Genomic DNA, 27,544 nt, shown 5'->3' on the forward strand with positions numbered 1-27,544 from the left:
AGTTTCAAAATTTCTTCTTTGTTCCCTAATATATATATATATGGAGACCATAAAATAGAAATACAACTGGACATGATTATGTAATGCAATAAACTGGCAGTATACATTTTTAAGTTAATTTATCATATAATTTATAATAAAACTATGACCCCACATACTGACTGTAATTAGTAAAATATCGATAGGCAGAAAATTTCAAAAGGAACTACTTTGAATTTGAAAATAATTTTCTTATTTTTAAAAATAATGCCTTGTCTCTATTCATAACATCTCTCTTTCTCCTCCTCCCTCCCACTCTATCTGAAGATAAATGAAAAAATATCCTCAGGTGAGGATTAAAAAAAAAATTGAAAGCAATATGCCAAGATATTATATATAATTTATAGCATTAAAGGGTAGTTTAATTCTGTGCTGTTTCTAAATTTTTAATATTAATGTTATTTTATAATCAGAAAAAGCATTTTATAATTAAAAGAAAAGTTGTAATGTAAACAATCACCTGTTGATCATTCAGCATTCAAATACTGTAATTGTATCTATTCCAAAAAGCATCTGAAGAATGGGATGTTTTAGACCAAACTAAGGACTTTACAAAATAGTATCCAAGTACATTGTAGGTTTGATCTGAGGGACAATCATCTTAAATGTCAATATTAACTATGAGGTAACTGAGTGCTGAGACTAGGTGACAAATACGTATTTTACAAAAGAAAATACCTACTATTTTTAGCAACTTACAAGAACTATTTTTTTTTTTTTTTTAATTTACTCAATCCCTAATGTTACCTATATTCTTTTAGGTACTTGAATTATTACTACGTATGTAAGCAAGTTCTACCTTTGCAGATTCTTAGCACATAAACTTCATAACTTTGCAAACTTATTTCAATAAGCTGGGTAATACTTTGTTTTATTTACAATTGCAGGTCAAATAAAAAGCAATATGTTGGCAGAACTATTACTTACTGCGGTAGCCCAATGAATGTCTCTCCATACTGTGGCTTCCCTGGAGAGATCAGAGACATCAAACAAATTATCAAGAATCACTTCTCCAATCATGTCATGTCTAGAAAATCTGTCAAAGTCATATACACTAAAATGTAGTTTTCGGTTGCTTAGTTGATCATATGCTACAGGAAACTGAAAAGTTTCATCAAATATAGGATTTAAAGTCTTTCTATGCACGCGGGTCTGAAATTTCTTTTTCCTATCTGGGAGAAGATACATCTTCACATATGGGTCGGATGTTCCTGTGAAGTCTTTAGCCGGGAGGTCTAAGGCTTTGATAATTTTAACAACCAGAAGTTCGTTTTCATAATCATACTGGAGGGTAAAGTTAAGTTTCCCACAGGTTTTGACATCTTCTTTCCTGTTGCCCTCAGAGTCAACTGATTTCTGTTTGTAGAGCTCTGGCTTTATCCTCCCGATGCTGGTTGTTGTTTCTCCTCTTTGTAAGACGGGTTCTGCGCCCATACTGAAATCAACACTGGAAACGTGCATTTGCCTTGGCAGGTGTCTCTTGAAGGAATTGTGGCTGTACACACACAGACACACACACAAGATCATTTAAGTAGACTATTGATGGCAGTATTAAACACTGGCATGTAAACTGTCCACCACCCCCAGGATAGTGAAAGCATTATATTTATATCAATAAGAGACACACACACACACACACACACACACACACACACACCCCTACCTTTGAAAAACCAGTAATGCAATATTCAAAGAAAAAGTCTCCTAAAATTATAGAAACACTTGAAACACACAAATGTTAATATTTATGAGCTTTTGAAATTTTGTACTCTCGATAAGCTCTGATTAATTATAAAAAAACACAATTACCAACAAAGTTCAATATTTCACAAAATACTATGAATCATTAATTATCTGGGCATATCTAGATGTAAGTATTATGCAGACAAATTGTACCAATGGCTGGTTTCTTTTTATATAGATATTTATGTCTCATGGATTTAATGTTTTAGTGACTGCAACATTAAAATAAAAACAAAACATATGTCCACATTTTCTTACAACATGTTAATTATTTCTAATACTTAAGATAACCAAATGAATATTTACTTTAAAAAGGAATACATAGTTGTGATGGCCCAAACAAGCACATTTTCCTTTTTCAACATGGAATGGGTTTCAAAATTCTGAGAACTAAAAAAATATAGACTTTTAGAATTTGGGACGTCATAAAGTTTGGGACATAACATAATAAAAATGTTAAAATTCAAACTGATCTTCCTATAGTTACAGTTACTATTCACCTAGTCAACATTTCCAGAACATTAGCTATATACCCTCCTAGTATCCTGTAATTGTGATTTACATTAAAGTCTGTTTCTCTTATACTTCCTCCTTCATGATTTCTGGCATGAGCTGTGTCAACTATGTGTTTCCTCAAAACTTCATCCTAGGTCTTTTGTTCTTTACTTTCCTCATTCTGTTCATTAGACTAATCATTAGTTCTTGAACTAGAATTATTATCTTGAATCTGATGGTCCCCTAGATATATCTCAGACACATAAATTTCAAGCCCCACGTTTCTATTATCTCCAAGGGAGATTTCTAAACAGATGTCCTAATTTTGCTCCAATCTCAAGCAAACTCATTGTTTCCTTCTCTTTGCTCTCAAACTGGTTCTCTTTTCCATAGTCTCTGACAACAGTGCTAACATTTTTATCATCACTCGTATTAGGGAACCTGCAGTATGCTTTGAATCACCTTTCCTTTACCCATGGGATTTACTCAGTTTTCTAAATCCTGTTGATGTTTACTTTGAAACACCTCATATAATTGTCCATTCTGTTCCATTTCCATTGCTACTCAGCCCAGATCCTCAACCCTTTATACTTCACTTTCCAGAGTAGCTTTCAGTTGACTTAACCTTCTTTCAGTTCTCTCTTACATTTAATACCTATCTAGCACTTACTTTAAAATTCTTTATTTACCTGTTGTCTAATTATATCAGGTCTCCATCTTTTATAGCATGCATTCTGATAATACTGCTTAATTAATATGTGATCCATTGATACAAACATAAGGACTGATTTAAGAGTAATAAAAAGTTAGCCCTGACAGTTTTGGCTCAGAGGTTAGAGCTTCAGCCCGAGGACTGAAGAGTCGCCGGTTCAATTCCTGGTTAAGGGCACTTACCTCAGTTGCAGGTTCGATTCCCCAGCTCTGGTCAGGGTTGTGTGGGAGGCAGCCAATCAATACGTCTCTCTCTCACATCGATGTTTCTCTCTGAGTCTCTCTCTCTCCTCCCCTCCCATTCAATCTGAAAGAATTGATAGAATTGATAGAAAAATATCCTCAGGAAAGATAAAAAAAAAAGTTAGCAAGTATCCCAAAGTAAGATACCTAGCCGTGATGCCATTTGAGAAGTAGAGGAGCTGAGAATGTTAAATCCAGAAAAAAACCAGGGGGGTAGAGCAAAGATGAAGATTAATGCTGGCTGTCTCTAATACCTAAAGGGCTGTCATGACAACACTAATATGATTTATGGAAGGTATAGGTAGTCAGACTTCAGCTTAATATAAGGGAACATTTAAACATATCTAGAGCTGTCTAAATTGAAGCAGTAATAAACTTCCCCAAATAGAAAGTATAGAAACAAAGGTTAGATGTTGAAGAAAAACATTTCTGTCTCAGGTGAGATCTCTAAGTGTTTTCTAATACTTGATTTCTGTCATTCTGTGGTTTTCCGATAATTTTATGGGTCTCAATATTCAATATATCATTATTATGTATATTAATAAAATCAGAATTATAATGTGAGGTGTTCCAGCTTCACTCTCTTACATTTAATTAACTTATTTTCTATAACTGAATGAAATACTGAACCATGAATTGAACACCATAAAAAAATGCTTAAGCTATACTGAAACTAATTCAATCTCTCTATAGTCCCCTTTTATACAAATAAGGATGACAAACCAAAATGAGCTGTGCAAGTATCAGTTAACTCTTTGCCTTTTGCTCTATTATTTATAGACTTCTGAAAATGCTTCTTTTAAAAGGAACTATAGTGTGGTGATTACTGGGGTGAGGAGAGGGTAGGTGGAGGTGGAAGACGGTACAGGGGGAAAATGGTGATGAAAAACAAATAAAAAATACACACTATAAAATTTTCACAATAAAAAATTAAAGTGTGACCTTCCTCTTCATATTTTTCAAGTAAAGGTTAATATACAGGGTGGGGCAAAAGTAGGTTTATAGTTATTCATATGGAAAATATTATAATAGTTAATAAACAGTAGCACAAGAATAAACTCTGTGTTCATGTACTCACAGTTGTAAACCCACTTTTGCCCCACCCTGTATTGAGTGCTTACTATGTGGAGGGTACATCTGAAAATTCTTCATCAAATCACTTGATCCTCATGTAACCCTATGAGGTACTTATCATTATGTTCCCCATTGTACAAATTAGGACACTGAGGCACACGTGGTAAGTAACTTATTCAAAGTCACACAGCTAGGCAGGTGCTAAAACTGAAATTTGACCAATCGGATTGAGGCAGTCGGGGTCTAATAGCTATACCCTTTATCCATCATACTGTACTGTCATAGTGGTGGTTATCCCATTTGATTAAAATATTTCTAGTAACCATATAAAATAATTGACAATATTTATGTATGTTTTTCAGGCAAGTTTTTCCACTTACATATTATATATGACATAATCCACTAAGGTACAAAGTTTACATGGTTAAAATAGCTTGAGATAATTTTTCAGACATGTTTTAAACTTTTTTCACTAGTTATTATAAATTGAAAGAAAACTAAGATGTTTAATTTGTAAGTTATGATCAGACATGTACAAAATTCTTATTAATTCTACAGCTTTTGTAGTTTTTATTTGATAAGAAACAACATGTTTTGAAAGTACTAAGTAGCAAAGTAAAACCTGTAAGGTAATTTATGCTCTATTATACATGGAAAATTGGTTAAGAAGAGATAATAATCAAAAAAGTATTTCTAAGTAAAGAAATATAGTAGGACTATTCTATCTCATATGAGGGAATTAGCTCTTAATTAAAACCATACTGAATTTAAGACCCAATATTTTACTTTCTGTATCAAAGTATATATGTCTTTACTGGCTTGAAGCTTGAAATAACCTGTTTCACAGATTGATCTCATTTAAATGCATTAAGCATGCTATTAAGTATATTTTGACCTCGATTCTATCCTGGATATACAGGATTAGGGGCTAAATTAAGGTCAGGGAATCGTCAGAGAGCATTTATGAAATAAGAATTTAAAAAGGAATACAGGTAATATATATTGTTGTGAATTGTTAAAAGGGTCTAGTATAATCCAGTTTACAGTTAGTGTTGAGATATAGAATATTTTATCAAATAATCTAATACTTCTACCAAAATCACTTTCATTTATGCAACAATTTTTTATTTTTGTGAGCAAAAATACCACAAAAGTTAATTCCTCATGTTTTCTAGATTGATTTCTTAACTTCATACTCAACTTATACTTTTCAACATAATGAAATTCTAATCTTTTATCTCCTCCCTAAAAGTCGGAAATTTCTTTCCTATGCCGCTGAATATAATTGTGCAGCTGTAAAGAGCTACTTCTCACAGGAATCAGGGTAGTAACATTTTTGTTCTAGTAAGCCAGTGCCCTAATTATAGGGTAAATAGTGCATATTCTAAGTCACAGTTTAGCTAGTCAGCTAAGAGAAGCTTTAATTATTACAATGTTAAACTGTTACCATGACAACAGATCTTCTTCTTCTTTTTTTTAACAGTGATAATTGGCTGTTCAGTCTCACACAAATATCCCATCAATCCAAGTACAGGCCATTTGATTATTTCTGATCCCATTCCTACCCTTCCAATCTAGGAAGGTAGCATCCAAGTACTTTTCCAGGTAGAGAAGGAAAAACTTTTCCCACCTTACACGGAACATCTGAGAGTAGCTGGACATACTCACTGTTACTTGATGCATGCCTTTCTCTGATCAACACTCATCTTTCTATCTCAGACTCTCTTCTACTCCAACTTAGACAACCTTCCCAACTCAACAGAACTTTCAATCCATAGATTTTATTACCATTTCCTAATCATGAATTCCTTAATATAATTTTCCCTCTTTACCTAGTTTCAACTCCATGATTAATCATTAAAGCCATCCTAACCCATACATCCCCAAATCCCTTATTGCTGTCTACTTTCTTGGTTCTAGAGCAAAACCACAGCATTGGTTAAATTTAATTCTCCATCATTGCTATATGCACATGAATATGACTGGAGTAAAACATAAAGCAACTCTCATGGTTTCACTTTAAGTTCAAGACCGAATTTCTCATTTTGGCCAGCAATCCATTCTCTCTCTCAAATCTCCCAGATCACAAGATGATTTCACACCTTCTCACCATACTTCACACCTTTAACAATTTCTTCATCATTCCCAGTCTCAATTCATGACCATGCTTTCCACTTCACTAAGAAAATTGAGACAAAGAGCAGAAATTTTTCAGATTCATAGTATCTCATCAATCCTCCTATCAGAATCTGTACCTATATATTTTACCTTCTGGTTGATATTAAAAACCCATACTCCTATCTAAAGCCAATCCCTCCATTTGTAGTGTAATTCCCATTTTCTCTCATGTAACCTTCAAGAATGCTCCTCTCTGATTCCTGTATTATTAATTCTCCTCTTTATCAGATCATTACCATAAGCATAACAGAATACTTTTATTTCTACTATCCAAAAGGAACCTTCTCCTTCTATTCACCCCACTTTCTCTCTGTATTACTCTTTCCCTAGCACATTTGCAGCAAAATCCTTGAAAGTTATGGATGGTATGTTCACTGTCCAAATCATCGTTTCTCATTCTATTTAAACCCACTCTAATTAGCTTTTTACATGCCCAACTCCAGCATAACCAATCTTGAGAATGTCAACCATGTCACCCCTACATTGCTAAACTCACAAGTCAATCCAGTGCCCTCATCCCACATGACATTATCAGAGTCTCTCCTGGTTGTTCACATACTGTCTTCACTTGGCTTCTGGGTTATTTCCTCCTACTTCATGCTCTCTACTTTTCAGTCTACTATATTGTTCCTGATGTCTTAACACTAGAGTACCTCAAAGATTAACCTCTGGTTTTCTCTTTTTAATCCACAGTCAGTTCTTTGATGATATCTTCTTGGTTTTGGACACCATCTATATGTGGACCCCAAATTTACATACATATCACAGATTCTCTCTAGAATTCAAGTTATTATCCAGTTGCCTACTCAACTTCACCACTTTGATTTTAACAGAATCCTGAAACTCAACAAGTCTAGATCTCCTGTTCTTGCCTCTCAAGCTCACCCCATTCACAGTCTCATCTATCTCAGTTTGATCTTTCCAGATGCTCAGGCCGGGACCTTGGAGTCCTCCTTGACTCCTCTCTTCTTACTCATATGCCACAGATAATCTGTCAAGATATTCTGTTGGCTCTATTTTCAAACTGTACCCTGAAACCAGCCAGTTCTCACCACCATTGTTAGCTACCATTTTCCTGGTCTGACCCACCATCACCTGTGGCCTGGAATATAGCCTCCTTAATGGTCTTTCTACTTCTATCCTTGTGTCTCTTTCAATGTCTATTCTCAAAACAACAGAATTAGCTTTTCAAACCATAAGTCAGATCATGCCACCCCTTTAGTAGCTTCTCATGTTACTCAAAGTAAAAGCCAAAAATGTTTGAGCTCCTGCTACCTCTCTGATTTTTCTCCTAGCACTTTCCATCTTGCTTTCTCTGCTACGGCCACACTGGCCTCCTTGCTGCAGTTGGAACACAAATGGCAAGTTCTAGATTCAGGGCCTTGGTAGTGGCTACCTCCTCTACATGGAAAGCTCTCCCCAGACACTGTCATTGCCTACCCTCCCATCTCTTCAAGTTTTTGCTGAAATATTATCTTCTCAGCAAACTATATACTATAATATTTAAAATTGCAAATGCTGCTCCTTCCCCCATTTAGACTTATCAATCTCTTTATTTTGCACTATTATTTTCTATAGAATGTATCTTCTAATACATCATGTAATTTACTTAGTTATATTGTCTGGTTCTTTTCCACAAGAATGTGAGTAGAAATTTTTAACAGTTTTGTTCCCTAATATATATCAAATGTTTAGAAAAATGCCTGGCACATAACAAGTGTTCAATAAATACTACTGAACTAATAAATTAATTATGTTTTTTCTCAAAAAAATAGCCATCTCACAATTATGTAATATAATAGTTAAAATTCATTCAAGCAATTTATTTTTATTTTGTTCATATAATTTACTGGCAATCTGTAATTTAATATCAATTAGTGAAATAAATGTTCACTTATTCTGAAAATAACTTTCCTTTTGACATTTCTCCAAGTTTAAAAAAAAAGGCATAAAAATTATAACAGGTGATAAGCAATTGCTTTTGCTCTAATATATATTTAAAGGAATGCTATGAATTAGATTGAGGAATATATCTTGATAGTTCTCAATCTACAAATAAAGTTCTGAGAACATTTACTATTACAAGAAGAGAAGCAATACAAAGTGAAGCCTTATATATAAAAAAATCTCTGTAATAATTGGTCAAAATAATAAATTCAAGAACATTCTTATAGAACATTTAGTATAACTAGTTCTCTAGAAGTTCTTTTGATCTTAACTATGTATTCTAGCTTTAAATTTCTATGCTCAGTGTGTCATTTAGGTTTTCCCTTGGAAGAATGCTTCTAGTTATCATGAATCTACCTCCTGGTGGGCACAGCTAGGTTTTGGAGAAAAGTCTTAGCCTTCCTTCCAGCTGAGTTCACCACCCTGGGTGACACCTTTTCTGTACCTCCACATTTCATTGAGCATACTGCAAATAGTGTATTAAAATTCCCTGTTTCAGATTACTATTCCATTCTACAACTCTTTTATTTGATTGTGGTCTTTATATCGGTGGAGTCAGTAGTACTTATCTTTTTATGAATTTCATAATACAGGATAACAGCTTATAACTGGTCAGAAAACGTAGACTTTCAGATGCATTTTCTTTAAAGATCTTGTAGTCAACACCAAAAGAGGTCATCATTCCAGGCCAAGAAAGCAGCATGTGCAAAAAGCACTGAGGCAGAGAGTCAAGGTCTACAGGATGATACAAGGACCGGGGACCCTTCTCACTGGCAACTATGAAAGATCTATTTGAATAAGTAAGATGAAGTCATTGCATTCATTTGTTGTTGATATTTTGTTATTCAACAAACATAGGGTGGGGCAAAAGTAGGCTTACAGTTGTAAGTACCTGACACACAAGAGTTTGTTCTTGTATTCTTATTAATTACTGTATTGTTTTCTATACAAACAACTGTAAACCTACTTGCCCCACCTTATATATCCTGAATTCTCATAGTGTTTGTCAAGGTGCCAAGAGCAATACAGAAATGAATATGGCTGATTTCCTGCCTAGGAAAGCAGTGTACAGCTATATGTGTGGGGCATATGGAACCTCCAAAAACGCTATGATGGTAGCTTGGTATCATCAGATTGTAATAGTTTGAATGCCAGGCTTTTAAAAGGTTTGGACTAAACTTGAAAAGACTGATGTGTCACAATTTTTTAATAAGGAATCTTAAATTCTTCCTTTACAACTTTTCTCAGGTTTCTGTCTTTTTGTTGTTGTTTGCTACTTTCTGATTTTTATTATGCTTTGTATAATATATTAGATACAAAATAGATGTCTTCTTCTCTAGTCTGTCCTATGAACTTTTGCCAATTAATTTTCCTGAAACATAGCTCTATTCAAGGGAGTATTCAGCTACAAATGTTTTTGACCAAACAGGCTTTGAGCATCTTGGCTATGATTTCAAGGCATCCTCATACTTTAATTCTAGGGACTTTATTATTCCCCAACTGAACTCTATATTCTGATTAAGGTAATTGACCTGCTGTTTTCTTGGAGATATTTGTTCTATGTCTTTTCACATAAAATGTTTCTGTTTGGGATGTACAACCCCTCCCAATTGACATTTATGTAAATTCCTAGTTTTCTTTAACCTTGGCCTACTCGCTGCCTCAGCTGGAAGTAATTTTTCTATTTTCCCAATTCTGCATTCTCCACTATACAGTTTGCAATTGTAATTCTTTATATTGAAGTTGGTATCAAGTATCTCATCTTTACATTATGTTGCCAATTTTTTTCCAGCTCTCTAGAGTTTGCAGCTCTCTAGAGTGGAGAGTGTATAGAATACACTGACTCTTCCCAGAAGTAAATATATACTGAATAAGCCTATTGGATGTAAAAAACAATCAATCCAGATGGATGCTAGAAGAATATGTAATGAAGAAATAGACAAAAGTTTTCTGGGTTGTTTGCTTGTCTGGCAGGCTGATGAGGCCAAATATTCAGACATTTGAAAAGGGAGAAGAGAACTTTAAAATATGTGGCAATTCCCAGCAATGCTGTTAACTTCTGAACAAATCAGGATGTTAAGTACAGAGACAATTAAAACTTTAAAGAGTTTGATGTTTGTCATCTTTTGCCTTAGCCAAATAAGGAAGAGTCCCAATAGCCAGTTGTAGCTGGGATATTCTAATAAGGTGATGAAACCAAGGATTAAAGTTAAATTTATTGTGTATGTGTGTCTATGGTTTGATTTTGCTACATCTCAGTGAAAAGTTAGCATTTGAGCAGAATAATCTCATTTATGATAATATACTATTGGTCTCTAAGTGGATTGCATAATGAACTCAGCAATTTCCTCTTCCTTGCCATATAAAGGTAATTTGTAGTATGATAAAGTAATTCATGTAGATTAGGGTTTTTGGGAACTAGGTAAAATCAAGTTTTCTGCAAGAAATTAATCCAAAGCCAAACAGATTAAAATCATGACTCTAGTCATTCATGATTACCACATATAATTCTATATATCTGAGTAGAATGAGCAGAATAATACTTCCATTGTTCAACTTCCAAAATACCTGTCCTCAGCAGACTTGTAACCAACATCTTTGTGAAAAAGTATATCTGCTTGGCTTTAGTGTTTAAAATATATTTCATCAATCTAGATAAATCCATTAAAAATTTTTTTTCCCTTTATTGATTTTATAGAGAGAGAAAGGGAGAAGGAGAGAGAGATAGAAACATCGATGAAGGAGAACATTGATTGGCCGCCTCCTGCATGCCCCCCACTAGGGATTTGGCCCACAACCTGGGCATGTGTCCTGATCGGGAATCAAACCGGCGACTTCTTGGTTGCACTGAGCCACACCAGCCGGACTATTTAGATAAATTTGAATTCTGACTCTTCACCAGCTATATGACTTTGGGCAAATTTTAAAATCCCTCTGGGCTTCAGTTTACTGACAAGTAATGGAGATAATTAACAACTCTTACTTGATGCAGGTTGGTGGCGGATTTGCAGGAGGGGTGCCTCATAAAGTGACTAAATTGCAAGCCATCAAAAATAGTATGTTTTTTCTTTCTTTACCAGCCACTCATATAAAAAAAAAATTCAGAGGCAGATGAAATGATATCAAGGTTCTAGCAAAACTATGAATTTGTATTTCACTTTTTCTCTTAGAAAATATAAGATAGGTACAATCCAATTTTTGTTTTTTAAGACTGAGAGAAACAGTTTCTTCCTCATGTATTCAATTTAACATAATTACCGAGAAAGCCAGGGCTAGAATGATGTGTCTTCACCCTTATTGTATATTGTTACCAGAAACTAGTTCTGTATCCAAGACAAAGTGTGTTCTCAGTACATATTCTTTCTTTTCCCCCTAGCTAGGAATAATCAGATAACCTGTCTCTTTACATTCAAGAGATAATAGTTTGGAGATAGTACTTTGTTTTTCTGAGGTTTCCAAAAAGCATTTGGGCAGAGGAAGTCAAGCAGTTTTCATAGTTTACCTCAATTTTTCTTCATGAATTGAGTGTACTTATGTAGGCTGCATTTCTCAACTAAAAGAATTGAATAATTCTGAATGCTAATAAGTTGACACATATTCATAGCTGTTGTTAATATTTTTTAAATCTTATAATTTAAATGAATATTTTAACCTTGAAACTCATGAGTGTCTTAATGCTTAATCACATATAAGATTTGGCCACAGTATGCAGCATTGATTGTAGTGATAATGAAGTAACCACATGAGTTAATTTAAAAGCAGTTTTTCGAATAGATATTAAAAAAGTGGCACATGGGATAATTATTTTGCATTTAACTATCCATCATAAATAAATTTAAATTAATATATTGGTCAAATTACATAAAAATCATAATTTTTAAAAAAAGAACCCTATATGCCACTTCTCAGGAAAACTTGGCAAAATAATAACTAAATATGAGGCATCCTTTGGTTACAAAATTTAAATAGAAAAGTTTAACATTGAAAAGATACCCTATACATCCTCCTTATCCAAAAGTTCCTTATCCCCTAAATAATAATTATTTTTACTTATACCTTTAGAAGTTATTTCAGGAAGAAGAGGATTTATTGATAAATATAATCCATTTTTACTTCATAAAAGCTATATTAAATATAGTCTTTCAATTCTAGTTGCAAACATGACCCATGCCCAATTTTTCAATTTGATAGATTTCTAAACACACAAACATTTGTCATGTCAGAAAGATAGGATACACCTTCTATTTAGAGAGGTAGGAAGGTAAGATCAGAAAGTCAGTTAGTTAGCAATTTATATCCCAATAACACTGATTACCCTGCCCTAGATTAAAATTAGGTACTACTTCTGGAAAATAGAGAAAAACTGCTACTATCACATTGTTTATTTTAAGGATTGAACGTCATACTTAGCAGGAAGAAATGACTCCTCACAAGAATTTTTTTTTTCCTTTACACTTAACACAATCTAAAATACACTACAGCAAATTATTTTCATTCAAGCAAATTTTTGCTGAATTTTTCCCAGGCTGAGTTAAAATGTATCTCCTTAAGGAGGTCTCTCTCTTTCCTCCTTTCATTTATGTTCCTGATATTCAACAGAGCCCCTGAGGAACTTGTCATACTCTGCCCAGTGTAACAGTTTGGTCTATGTGAGTTTAAAGAAACACTTCCATGTTTATGGTGTCCATGAGAAACAAATGTAGAGTAAACATTAGTCTCTGTTACTAGGCTTTGACTGTAAACTTCTAGATGATTTCACATTATGTCTGTTTTCTAAACTGGTTGAATTCAACTAAACGGGAAGTGTTTAAGCAGCAGTTATCAACTAACAATATTTCAAAGGAAAGAGCCAATAACAATAATAACAATCTGTCCTACCCATACCCTCTTTATTCAATTATGTTTCTTATGCATTCCTCATTCTTTTGCTTATCTTTTTTCTCCTTTCCCACTTCAGCTTTCCTCTTATTAAATCACACAACACACACACACACACACACACACACACACACACACATTTTATATGTTTCAACGTCCCTTACCGGGTTGAAGATGCAGGCTCAGTAATTTGTCTTTGCACACGTGCATGCTTAATTAAATGTTCTTTTAAAGCAGTTTGAACTTCTGCTGGGATATCAGGGGAAGTGTGGCTGATTTTTATTGCAGGCTCAATAGCTTTTGGTGCTGGCTTTCCATTTTCTTTAAGCTGTTTTTTCTCTTCAGTCTCAAACACTTCGGCGGGAGCACTTGGTGTGGTCTGTGGAAGAGTATTGATGTTGGAAGTCACGGGTTTGCTCTTCCAGCAAGGCCAGCACAACTTCCAGAAGACAAAAAGCGAGACAACCAACAAGGCCAGGCCACAAAAGCTGACCACGACTGCTAACAAGCTGACTGAAATATCTGGAAAAAATTACAATGCAAAAAAATATTAGTTCATTGATACATACATAAAAGAGCAGAAATGGGGAGGTAATTTTACATTATAACTATTAATAATAGCTTCGTTATTTAGAATTTCAAAAACTTAAGTTATTTTTGTAGGAATAAATTATTAGTAATATGTCAGAAAATACTCAAAGTAGATATTTGAAAAATTCCATCCCAGGGAAAGTTTCTGGTTGTATACCAGAAAAGCATGATATATGCATACTATTTCCAAGGACACTATAAGGGGTTCAAGAGTTTGCAAAATAAAGGCTGGCAACTTGCAACCTGCCATGAAGTCATGAAGCTTAAGAAACTCAGAAACTTCATATGCAGAAAAAGCTTCTATTTGCTTCATCTTTGATCCAAAGATGTAACCTTCTCACTCTCTGAGTAGGTAATAATGTTAAATATTTGTATAAACCATTTTATATAGTGTAAATGAGAATAACTTTACTAATAGAGAATGTCTGCACTGTAGCTGTATTTTCAAACGCTATAGTTTGATAACCTTGCATGCTCTTAATTTCCAAAGTCCAAAATTAGTTAATGATTTGTTATTCAAGTACCTCTGAAATATTCTTATTGCAAAATAATTATAAATTAATACCTGCTTATTATGTAAAATGATTCAAAGAAATACAGTTAAAAAGTTAATAAGATTGAATAAACAAATAAATGGGAGAGAAATGACAAACCTCTATGGAGAAGAACTGCAAACAATTTATGTAGATATTTTGCCCTCAGGGAGAAGGCGCACATGTCCTTACTCAAGTGTGGGTTTCTCATAGTAACTTCTTTCCCAAAGATTACAGTATGGAAAGGGATAAAAGGGGGGGGGGGGTAACTGTACAGTGGAGAAACCTCAGCCAGGTGGTCAAGGTGGACATCAAGAGTGATGAATTGTATTGATAGCATGTACCCTTGATATGATGTGATGGAAATGACATTTTACCTCTGTGGTCTTCATCTCCAAAGTCTAATTGTGAGAAAAATATAAGACAAATTGTAGTAGAAGAGCATTCCACAAATACCTAATCAGTACCTCAAGGTCATCAAAAATAAAATAAATAAAGTCTGAGAAACTGTCAAAACCAAGAGAAGACTAAGGAGACATGACAACTAAATGCAATGTGGTATCCTAGATGGAATACTGGAATAAAAAAAGGATTTTAGGTAAAAACTAAGAGTATTTGAAAAAGTATAGACTTCAGTTAACAATGTAGTAACACTGTTCATTAAATGTAACAAATGTACTATACTAACATAAAAGGTTAAAAAAAGAAAAGTTGTACTATCTTCTGAATTTTTTTGTACATCTAAAACTGTTCTAACAAGTAACATCTTAGTGAGGGCCTCAAGAGCATAAAAAAGGACCAGTCAGAAACCAGTCAGAAATGAAGGAGGCACAGTCAGAAATAAAGAAGGCACTAGCTGAAATATCAAATAATTTACAGAGATTCAATAGTAGAGTAGGTAAAGCCAAGAAGCAAACCATTGATTGGAATATAAGGAAGCAAAAAACACCCAATCAGAACAGCAAAAAGAAAAAAGAATTTAAAAAAATGAGGATAGTGAAAGGAGCCTCTGGGACAATTTCAAGTGTACTGACATTTGCATCATGGGGGTGCCAGAAGGATAAGAGAGAGACTAAGAAATTGAAAACCTATTTGAAACAATAATGACAGAAAACTTCCCTAACTTGGAGAAGGAAACAGACATACAAGTCCAGGAAGCACAGAGAATCTCAAACAAGATGAACCCCAAGAGGCCCATAACAAGACACATCATCATCAAAATGCAAAAGCTTAAAGACAAAGAAAGAATCTTAAAAGCAGCAAGAGAAAAGCAGTTAGTCACCTACAAGGGAGCTCCCATAAGACTGTCAACTGATTTTTCAAAGGCAACTTTGCAGGTCAGATTGGAGGGGCAAGAAATAGTCAAAGGAATGAAAAGCAAGGACCTACAACCAAGATTACTCTATCCTGCAAAGCTATCATTTAGAATTGATGGACATATAGTTTCCTAGATAAGAAAAAGCAAAAGGAGTTCCTCACCACCAAACCAGTATTACAAGAAATGTTGAAGGGTCTTCTTGAAGAAAAGAAGATTAAAAATATGAACAATAAAATGGTAATAAATACATATCTATCAACAATCAAATCTACAAACAAAATGAACCAGTGAAACAGAAACAGATTCATGGATACAGAGAACATTTTGTTGGTTGCCAGATGAAGGTTGGGGGAATGGGTGAAAAAGGTGAAGGGATTAAGAAGTACAAATTACTTGTTAGACTGACAAACCTCAAAGAAAAGGGGGAAAAATAAACCAAAGAACTTATATGCATAACCAATGGACACAGACAACAGTGTGGGGAAAGGCAGGAGGAGGGTGGGAGTAGAGAGGAGGGGGTCAATAGGGAAAAAAGGAGGAACATCTGTAATACATTCAACAATAAAAATAAGTTAAAAAATGTATTAAAAAAAAGTAAAGTCCATTTTCGAAAGTAAATATCCCCTTACCGGCTTCCATTTTCTTATTCCTTACATAAGCAAGCTAACAACCTGCTGTTCTAGCACTCTTAGAGCTCTGAAGACCAAATAGACTTCCTATGAAGTAAAATTTTTCTAGACTCAAATAACTTTGTAATTTATTTTACAACTCTGTTTAGACTCAATGTCAAATGTAAATCCAATTTCTTTTATTTTAAATAAAAACCTATGTTATAGGCTGAATTATGTCTGTTTCTATTCCCCATCCAAATTGTATGTTGAAGTCTTTAACTTCTGGTACCTCAGAAAATGACTGTTTTGAAGATAGGGCATTTAAATGAGTAATTAAGGCAAAATATGGTCATATGGATGGGCTCTAATCCAGTATGACTGGTGTCTTTCTAAGAAGAGGAGATTAGGACAATGACACTCACAGAGGGAAGAGTACGTGAAGGCAGGGACAAGGCAGCCCTCTACAAGCCAAGACAAGAGGCCTCAGAAGAAGTCTGCCCCCTGACACCTTGATCTCAGACTTGCAGCTTCCACAACTTGAAGAAACAGGTCTGCTGTTTAGGCAACTCAGTCTGTGGAACTTTGTTATGGCAACCCTTGTGAATGAATACAGAATACACCTAATTTCCTTTAACCACCACTGTAAATCCAGGAGGTTCCTTCCCTCCCTAGAAGTAACTACTGATCCCAGTTGGGATCCAGCCCAAGCACTAATAAACAAAAATATCTCTTAAAAATGTATAAATAGAGGATTCTTTAATATACACTTTTACATAAATGATTTAAAGGAAGCTACTGAGTATATATTTTATTCTATGTGCTTTTATTTTTTATTCAGCAATTCTTGACTTCTAACTTCATGTCACAAAGTATTCCACAATACTTCATCATAATGGATATTTAGTTTATGCCCAATGTCTTGCAATTACAACACAGCTACAATGAGCATCCTTGTACCCTCTTCCTTGTGCATATTTATGAATGTTTCTCTAAAGTAATTACTAGAAACAGAATTGCAGGGTCATAGGTTATACACCTATTTAGTTTTAGTAGATATTTCCAAATTGTAACCCAGAGTGGCTATGACAAAAACATCATATGAATTTGTCAGTTCCCACAATCTCAGAGAAACATTGTTGTATAGCCATCCCTTGTTTATCGTGCTTAATCCATTCCAGACTCTAGCAGTTAGTTACACCTGGAACTGAAGAGTTTGCGGGGGTGCTCAAATACATAGGCCTACAGTCCATACATACAATAATTTTAATTTTAATTGTAATACAGGGGTGTATAATTGACTCAGACAACCGAGCGTGCACTGTATCATTTTCAATCAATCATGTCTCGATCAACTTTTTAATGAATATATTTTTAAAAACCGCATAGAGTGAAGCCATGAAAGTTGAAGCGCAAAGTGGCGAGGGACGACTGTACTTTGATTTTCACTGATCTGATGGGGAAATGATACCTTGTTTTACTTTACATTTCCCTGATTGGTAAGATAATGGTTTTGTTCAAACTCCCAATTTGTAGCTAATGGAAATCCATTCAGAAATTGAAATAATTCCAAAATTGTACTGCTACTTAATTATAAGGATGCAAATTAATTTTGACATGCTATGATACAGAGACTTTAATATTTTACCTCACTTCCCAGTTGCTTACCAAACATTGAATATATTTTCTACTTACATTCCACTGATGAGGAATGTGCGATCATATTTTACATTTTGTACTTCACTTTATTTTTACTTTTTATTTTCATTAGCACCATACTTATGGAAAAGAGAAAAAGTATAAACTCAATGTGCTTCCTGAATACTATGTTTTTAAAATGGAAGAAAAAATATGACAATTATGGCTTCATATTCTTCATATATTTTCAGCTCCATTTACATCATATTTTTATGGACATTTTAATTCACTTTTCATCTCCAACAGGCTAACTAATACCCAGTTGGAGACAAAAGCCAAGATATAAAAAAAACTGCAGGACAATGTGAGATAGGGAAAAGGAGGGAGGTAGTTTTCAGTCTATAACTTCTATAACTGAAAACTCTTCCCTTCTTATTAATGTGGGTCAGGCATTAGATAACTTTTATTACTCCATCCACGGGATTTTATGAAATTCTCTTATGCCCCCTTCTTTTATGATGAGCTTTGGCATTCATAAGGTTGTTCTCATCCTAGAAAAAAGTCCTGTGGAAATCTCTGACTCCAGTTCCTTCTTCCCATCTTCCCTGCTGACAATTTTCCTTCTAAAATCAATATCTGGTTCCATCATTTGGGGAAACCATAAAACATTTCAACCAAGTCACTTTTGAAAGTGAAAGGTTGTACTATCAATAAGTCCAGGGTAACATGAAGAAATCAAGTAATGTCTTGGCAACTGAGATAGGTAGTCATCCTGTAAGCTTTTTAAGCCTAACATCCTTCCAGGTCACCCCTTAGCCTTCTGGGGCAAGTCCAAACTTTGCATGGCACTCCACGGCATCTTGTGCTTTGACTCCGGGCTGTTGATCCAGCTTCACTCTCCTGCCACTCTCCTACCTCTACTCCTTACTCTGACTACACCATTACTCTCTCATGAATTTGTTCAGGCCGTTTCATGTAGCTCCAGTGCATTTTCTACTCCTATTTGGCTGCCTGACACATTTCTATTCATTCTTCAATAATGAGATACAATAATACCTCTTCCCTGAAGCTCTCGCTGCTTCTTCTATTCCTCCAAGCTTTTAAAGCACACGCACCAGTCTAACACTATTATAATAACTGATTGGCCTATAATCCTTTACCCCCCACTTTTGGAACATGATGTGTTTCAAAAATTATTATTTTCTTTTGGATATTACAAAATTAATATGGTACACATTATCTGGGATAACATCTAGTAATATAACACATTAACATATCTGTAATGAAATTATGAATTAGTCAACATTGAGTGGGATCACTAAAAACCATATGTCATTAATGCCAATTCAGGTGAGGTGTTAATACCAAATTGTTGTAATTTATAAAATAATGTTTAGTTTTCAAGATTTTGAAGTTTCATAATTGTGGATAAGGGATTATGGATCTGCACTTATTTCACGTCTTCAAATGTTCCCACACTGCCAACACATACATTCCCTGATCCTTCAGAACAAAATCCAAATTTATTCACCTTTTTATTTTTATAATCTAGTATATATCACAGTCAAAAATGTCTATAAACTACTAAGTATATATTTTGGGAGTTGTCTAAAAAGACGTTCAAATGTTTGTGGATTTCAAGGTGGCTGAATGACTTAAAGACCAGTTTGGAGGGAATATGTGGAAACTTGTCTACTAGGAAGACAGTATAACAGCTTGTGCTGTGGAACAATTTAGACAGGGATTCAAATGTCAATTCTACCATTGTGTGATGTAGGGCAAGTTGTTTGGGTTTTAAGAACCGTGGTAAAATAGGGATATTTATTTCATAGAAATGTAGTGAGGTTTAAATAAGAAAATGTATAAAAGCATTTAACATTGTAACTTGCATAATATGTACAACAATGGGTTGCTATTATTGTCAACTATCTTTTTTAAAACAAGAGTACTGAGGGGAAAGGACACAAAGATATGATTGGGTGTGAATTGAATGGTGGGTCTCAGATTAGTAAGAAGAGGAGAGACTCATCTTCTGATGATATATGGTACAGAAGAGTGAATTTATGTATAATGGAGGCCAACATTTCTAAGTAAATGTTAATGTTCAGGAAGCTAATAAATAACATTCCATTTTCCTACTTGTTTGTGCACAGCACAGCTGAAAGACAAACACAATATTCAAGCTGGTAGCAATAAAAAATACTTGGGAATATCACCTTAGGTCTATCAGAAAGTAGACTTCCTAATATATCACTTTGAGTTCATTAAACTTACTGAGACAGGCTCAGACCTGGCTAGACAGCCATAGATGTTCCCCATAAGGACTCGACCCTGTAAAATTCACTACAGGGAAGAGTAGAGAATATTTGTTTCCTGAGAATATGAAGCATACACCTCAAAGAAAGGGAAGCAGGTAAGTCATTTCTCAGAGATGGGAATGGGCCGAGATTCCATGAATATTCCTATTTTGCATCTCCTTCCATACAGAAATATAAAGCAAGGGGGAAAGGTATTTTCCCTCAATAGCAACAAGTAAAAGAAGGTGGGTTAAATACAATTTTATTTTGAAAAATAAAACCAAGATTATAAAAACAAGCTTTCTGTATTTTATGTTGCTTGCAATTATGACTAATCATTAAAACAAAAAATTCACTGTTTAATAACTAGATCTTTATGATATAATTTGTGCCAACAAAATTTGTTTAACAAAATAAAAAATAATCTGACTTTCAAAAGATTATGGTAGGATTTATAAAGTCATCAAAATGTTTGTAATGATTCTTTTATGATTGCGATTAAACATTTAACCATGACTATAAAGAATGTTATGAGTTTGGACTTAGTGAAAAGAAAAACAAGTAGCCATAGTAACATTTTTAAGTCAATTACTGAAATAGTTGCCATATATTTCAGAAATGGTGCTCTGGCTAGGGAGAAATTAAGAGTGGAAGCCAGAGTAGAAGAGGAGAAACTAGTTAACAGAATACAATAGTCATCCACATAAAAGATCATAGCAGCTCCAAATGATGGTTTCAGAAATGGGGAAAAAAAGATCAGATTCTGGAGATAACTGGGTAGTAAAAGCTGTAATGAAGGAGTGTGAAGACTGAAGGGGAAGAATGTGATACATTGGGAGATAAACAGGATGAGGAGGTAAGGAAGACCATGACTTCAGCTTTGGCCCTACTGAGTTTAAAATACCCATTGTCAGGCAAGTAGAAATTCTGAGCAAACTGTTGGTCATGTATGACTGCAACTCAAGATAAAACTGAAGGCCTTCCTTACATAGTGGAATCTGAGTCCATGCAAGAAAAGATAAACTCCTTCACAAAATCTCGAGTATGCCAATATTTAAAGAAATATAACTTTAAGGAACAAAAAGCCTGCATGTACAAAAGATTAATAAAGAGAATAAGTATTAAAAATATCAGGTTAATGTGTTTTCATAAAAGTTTGTAGAATATTTTAAGGGCTGACAAATAACCATTAACTTTAACAAGTAGGTCTTTAGTGAATTCAATTGGACTAGTGAAAAAAAGTTGTGTTAACTAGATTAATGAGGGAGAGAGGAAGTGAATTCTATGAGTGAGTAAGTCCTTTAGAAAACCAGATTTCGGAAAAGAGTAGAATGAGAGCAGCAGCTAGAATAGAGATGTGTAATACTTCAGTATGCTTGAAAACGTATGGAAAGGAACGAGTAGACAAAAACAAATAGAAAGTTAAGCAAAGTGAATAATAATAAAGTCCCATAAAAGGTGAAAATGGATAGGGTCTAAAGCAAAGGTAAAAGAATTGGCTCACTTCTTCCTTTGTATGAAAAGGAGGGTGGTTCTGGAATGAGATAAGTTTATAGGTCTTTGAGTAGGAAGGCAAGTAAATTCTTGCTTGTATTTTTTCTCCAAAGTGGAAGTTAGGGTCAACTGCCAGTTATTTGGGAATAGTTTGGAATATTTAAGTAGAATGGGGAAAGTTTCTAATAGGAACTGTAGAAAGCACAATAGAAAAAAATAGGATTTGGGGTCAGAATTGAGGCTTTTTTGACATTTGATATTAATGGAGTGCTACTAGTTTGTCTGGTTTTAAAATTACCTAATTAGTCAGTTGCTTTGGCATAGGGATAGAAAGACAAATGGATTTGTCCATGAATGAGGTTGCTCCCTCACCAGGAGAATGTAATCAACCTCAAAGGAGAAAGTGATTTCAACGATGAAGGATGCCATATTTTATTGATAGGGAATTCACAGAGAAGTAGAGAGGTAAGTGTTTTACGTTTCTAAATGAGAAAAATGAAATCGCAGGAGCTTTTGGCTGGGGGTTGAGATACCTGAATTTATCATTCTAAGATAGCATTTTTCAGCATAATAACAAATGTTTGGATATGATCAGAAAGAAAAGGCGTAAGGTGGAGAAGTAGAGAAGATCACTGGAAGAAAGGGGCTGACCGTTGGGAGGCCAGGGTGGTAAGAATGAATGGCTTGACTTTTCCATGTAGACTTGGAAGTTACTCATTGCAGTGGGTCAACCTGATGAGTAGGAGTCACTAGCTAAAATTTTGAATGTCTTTGTATAATTAAAAAGAATCCATTATATAACATTCATCCTATTATATCTTGGTAAGACTGAGAGTTAATGAAATTAACAAAATTAGATTAGGCTCTAAGATAATTAGGTTTAAAATTTCTTAGACTCTAGTTTGAATACATACATATGCATAAGCATTGCTCTACCACTATCTATTTATCTGTCTGATTGTAAATCTCTAACTCATTTTTTTTCCCTACAGAAGTCATACTCTTTTATCATGGCTTAATATCTTGAAATAAAGTGACAGTTCTCAAAAACTGAGAAAAGACCACTCTCATCATTAAACAGAGCAACTCCCAAAATGCAAGTTCCTCAGAAACGTTTAGTAAAGCATAACTTAACTAAAGTCTGTATAACCAGATCATACCATTTACATGGTCCTATTCACTGTGGCTTGTGAAAGTTGTGAGGTCTAATTGCCTGCCCAGGCAGATGGCCATTATTGCACAGAAAACATAGACCAACTGGCAGGCTCTGAATTCACAATAACCACTACTTTAGTTGATACTCTTACCTGTACTTTCTGTATCATGTTTAAAAATGTTAAAATATTAGTAAATTTTCAAAATGTGCAAAAATATTATTTCTCATAATTAATCATAAATTCTAATTTAGTTCATGCATATTCCTGGCATTTTGTTTTTTTGGTGGTTCTCCATTATTGCCTGACCACAGACCACATTTATGGCATCCTTCTGTAGAGAAAGAGGGGGAATAAAACTTAAATCAAAGTAAAACTCCTATTCAAGAAAAGCTGAAGCAAGCTGCCTGTAAGATGAAAATTTGGAATTACTTTTGAAGCTAACTTATTTATATTATTCACATGGTATTACTCTTACAATAGTGCATACTTCAAATTTTATAACAAGGGACCAAATTAATATTGATTTAAACAAGATATAAGTTCCTCACTGATAAGCTAACTGTCCCAGCATAAGCAGGCCAGGGCAGGTATATTAGCTTCAAGGTATCTGGAATCCTAGTGTCTTCTTATTTTTGCTTGGCTATTCAAAGAGTTTTGCCTTCTTCTTAAAGTCTAAGATGGCAAGACACCATGTGCACATTCCAGGAAGTTGGAGGGAGGAAGAAAGACAAGGGAAAAGAGATGCTGATGGGACTGTCTTTTCATTTTAAGGGCACAATCTAGAAGAAGTGCACATCACTGCTCCTCACATTCCAATGGATAGAACTTTGTCATAGGGCTGCATCCAACCGCAAGGGAGACTGAGACAAGTTGTACTTTTTAAGTGTCTTTTAAAAATTTAATTCTGCCACATGCCACTTGAAAAGAAAGAATTCGCATTTGTGAAACAGAAGGGGAAATATTGGGAAACAACTAGCAGTCTCTTCCTCCTCTATAAATTAAATACATAATCATTCAATGCACTTATCCTTGCAACAATGTCTCGTACAGTTTCATTTTAATTGACTTTTGCCTTTCTTTTGAATTTCAGTAAATGATTTAAAAAGTATATAGTAGTATATTTGATTACAAAATCCATACTTTATTTATTTTATTTTTTTATCCTCACCTGAGGACATTTTTTTTTTTTTTTTTTTTTTGCATTTATCTTCAGATAGAGCAGGAGGGAGTGGGGGTAGAGAGAGGGAAACGTTGATGTGAGAGAGAGACATCGACTGGTCTCCACCCAAAAGACCCCAACCAGGGTCGGGGACAAAATGCAACTCAGGTACATATCCTTAGTGGCAAACGAATCCAGGACTCTCTGGTCCGCGGGCCGATGCTCTAACCACTAAGCAAAACTGGCCAGGGCTAAAATCCATACTTTTAAATATTTTCAGAAATCAAAATGAATCTTAGTATCAATGGCTTGTTACAATCACTAATAGCCAGGGAGTGATAATGTCATAGTTTTCTCTGCGTTTGCAACAGAGGGAAAGCATCATCATTAAAAGTCATAAAATGAATTTCACTAGCTTGGAAGAAAATACTGGAGAGAACACTGAAGCTTACCCTTAACTCTTTAAGCCAAAATTTCTGTTGGAATTGGGTGGGGAAAGACAGCGTATTAGATGAGTTAAGCAACACTGCCCACTTTCCACATACTTGTACAACTAGCTTTGGAGCACATCACCAAGGGCCTTTGTGTCTTTTATGAATTCTTTTAAGGAAAAATGCACCGTTAACATTCTTGACAGCACTCTCGATGGCACACAGTCCAGTAATGAATGGAATAACAAAGTCAACATCAAGTCAGAATCAAAAAGGTAATCATAAGAATCACATTCAGAACTTTAAAGTTACTTTAACCCATTCGTTTATTTTACTTTCCTTTTTATGTTTGTATAAGAGTAATATGATTTTTAAAAATCTATGTCTAATTAAGTTTTATTTTTTATTTAAAATATATTTTTATTGATTTTTTTTTTTTTTTAGAGAGAGATAGAAACATCAATGTGAGAGAGAAACATCCACTGGCTGCCTCCTGCACACCACCTACTGGGGATCAAGCTCTCAATCTGGGCCTGTGCACTGACTGGGAATTGAACTTGGACCTCTCAGTCCATGGGAGGACAGTCAATCCACTGAGCCACACCAGCCAGGCCATCTTTGTTTTAAAAGTGGGCTTTCCATAAGCATAAAATAAGAGTTCCATGCCATAAGAAAATGTCATATCTTTAATTGGCAACATTCTTTTTTCTTTCTTGGTACCATATAAGACAATGGTGCATCTCATTATCTATAGCATCTTAGATTCAATCAAATATGGTATCCCAATATGGTATTCAAATATTCAGATTTATAACAAAAGTCTTTATATATGCTTATTACTAAGTAAATGATTTATAACCTCTGACTGTATATTAATTATATATTTAAATGAACTTACATAACTATGCACAGCATTTATTAATGACACCAGTACATTTTACTATCTGGAACAGTGGCTTTCACATAGAAAGTGCTTAATAAATAGTTGTTGAATAACAGCACAATGCTAAAACCATTTCTCATATACATTAACTACTTATACTGAAACATATTAGAAATGACAGTAAGCTTTTTAATATTATTATATCAATTATTCCTGTGAATCTATGACTACAGAAGCAGAACTATGGGAGTAATAAAGGCTGAAGAGAAAATAATAGTCCTTGCTATTCGATTAAAATAATTCTGTCATATGAACAAACTGACATTTACAAGATTAAAAAAATTGATTGTAATTGTTCTCTATTCAATAATGGAATGTTAAATAAGGCAGTAGATCATAACACACTTCAGGATCCACCTGAATGAAAGAAATAGTTATTAATATCCATTGCTGCCCCTCCCCCTGGCCCCAACTACCCCCGGATGATTCTACTTTTCTAGCTCTGAGGCCATTACAGCACAATCCCAATTATATGTGGTGTTTTATTTTCTAATAGTCTATATAAGTCATGTTAATGTCAGCTCTCACAGCTTCAGTAGCCACTTAGGATATTTACTATTATGAGAAAAAAGAAAACTATGGATGAGATAATAACAAGAAGACATCTCTTCAGTCAGGGAATTTGTTTCCAAACTTGGCCAGTGTTGGGCATTCCACCAACAAAGGAAACTGGTATTGCATGAATTAGAAACAAGAAAAATAATTTACTGACCTTTAATAATAACACTTCCTGTCAGAAGGTCTGGTTTTCTTTGGACACATTCATGCTAATTATACTTTAAAGACACACTCAGCTCTTTCCCACTGTGATACTCTATCTTCAGTGCTCACAATACTGAATTTTAATAACACTATGGGCTGTTAATTACTTAACTTAGATAGCTAAAATATGGTAGGAAAATAAGCAAATGACATTTAAATGTATAATTTCTCTAATTAAAATTTAACTAAAACAATTTAACTGATAATGTCTGCTTTCATTACGGACTTTTTAAATGAACATATAAAAGGAGCTATATTTATAAGTATATGAGTTCAACATCATGCATTTAAAGCACACTAAAAACTTTTACAAGATTTTATTGTTGAAATAAATCAACTGTATTTGGCAAAAAAATATGAATAAATGGGTGTGTATACTTAAGTGCATATGCATTCATATACTCATGTTAAAAAGAAATGAAGAACATTGTATCTTATATTTGGATGACAGCAAATCTAATAAAAAGAAAGTTTAGAGTTTGGATCATAATTGCATACTGAGAAATTTTATTGATACCTTATGCTGTACCACTAATTACAGCTACCAGTATAACAACAGTTAAGAGCCTGTCTTTACAAACACTTGTTCCGGTGCTCATCAGCACCACACTGCCCCCAGGATCTCTTCTTACTCCGACTTTTTGTTGAAATCAGGATCTAAGGGGGCCTGGGTTTTTTTCTCAGCTCCATCACTAACTAGTTGTGATTTGAGGGGAAGTTACTAACTTCTCCTGCATTAGTTTTCACAATTGCAAAACAATGACTTCTAGTTCTAACTGGGATGACTAACAGCAATTTGAATAATGATATATATATTTTTCCAAGCTACTTTCTACTTAAACAAACCAACAGGCTTTCCTTTTACTATTGTACATGGATATATTAAACAGACATTTTCACTTTACTAGAACTTCAATAAACTCAATACACTTATTATACAACACAAATGTAGCCATGGTGTTCATTGCTTTTTCATGCATATGCTGCTCATTACATTCTAGCTTTTAATGCCTCAAGTCCTCTAATTTATGTCATTAGCACAAGCTAAAATGTTGATGCTTATCTACATATAGGATGCTGTATTTATTTATTTACAATTTATTTATAAAAGGGATTTTGAGATTATTAAATACCACCCATAATTTTATAAATAAGAAAATTGAGGTTTCTTGAGGGTGAATTCATTGATTCAGTTATTCATTTTTTTAAAAATCCTCACCCGAGGACATTTTTGCATTTATCTTCAGATAGAACGAGAGGGACAGGGGGAGGAAGAGAGAGAGAGGAACATCATTGTGAGAGAGA

General features: G+C 34.3%; 1 protein-coding gene across 1 annotated transcript in view; it reads right to left on the minus strand.

Annotated features, from left to right (window-relative positions):
- SYT10 (synaptotagmin 10) overlaps positions 1-27,544 on the minus strand; it is a 65,023-nt gene that overhangs the window by 31,812 nt on the left and 5,667 nt on the right. The window contains exons 2-3 of the mRNA XM_036252461.1: positions 13,473-13,830; positions 967-1,534 (exon numbers count right to left, since the gene is read on the minus strand). Coding sequence (XP_036108354.1) covers positions 967-1,534; positions 13,473-13,830 — 926 coding nt within the window. The remainder of the gene's footprint in view (positions 1-966; positions 1,535-13,472; positions 13,831-27,544) is intronic.

Source organism: Molossus molossus, unplaced genomic scaffold, assembly GCF_014108415.1.
Source record: "Molossus molossus isolate mMolMol1 unplaced genomic scaffold, mMolMol1.p scaffold_m16_p_10, whole genome shotgun sequence".
Lineage (NCBI taxonomy): Eukaryota > Metazoa > Chordata > Mammalia > Chiroptera > Molossidae > Molossus > Molossus molossus.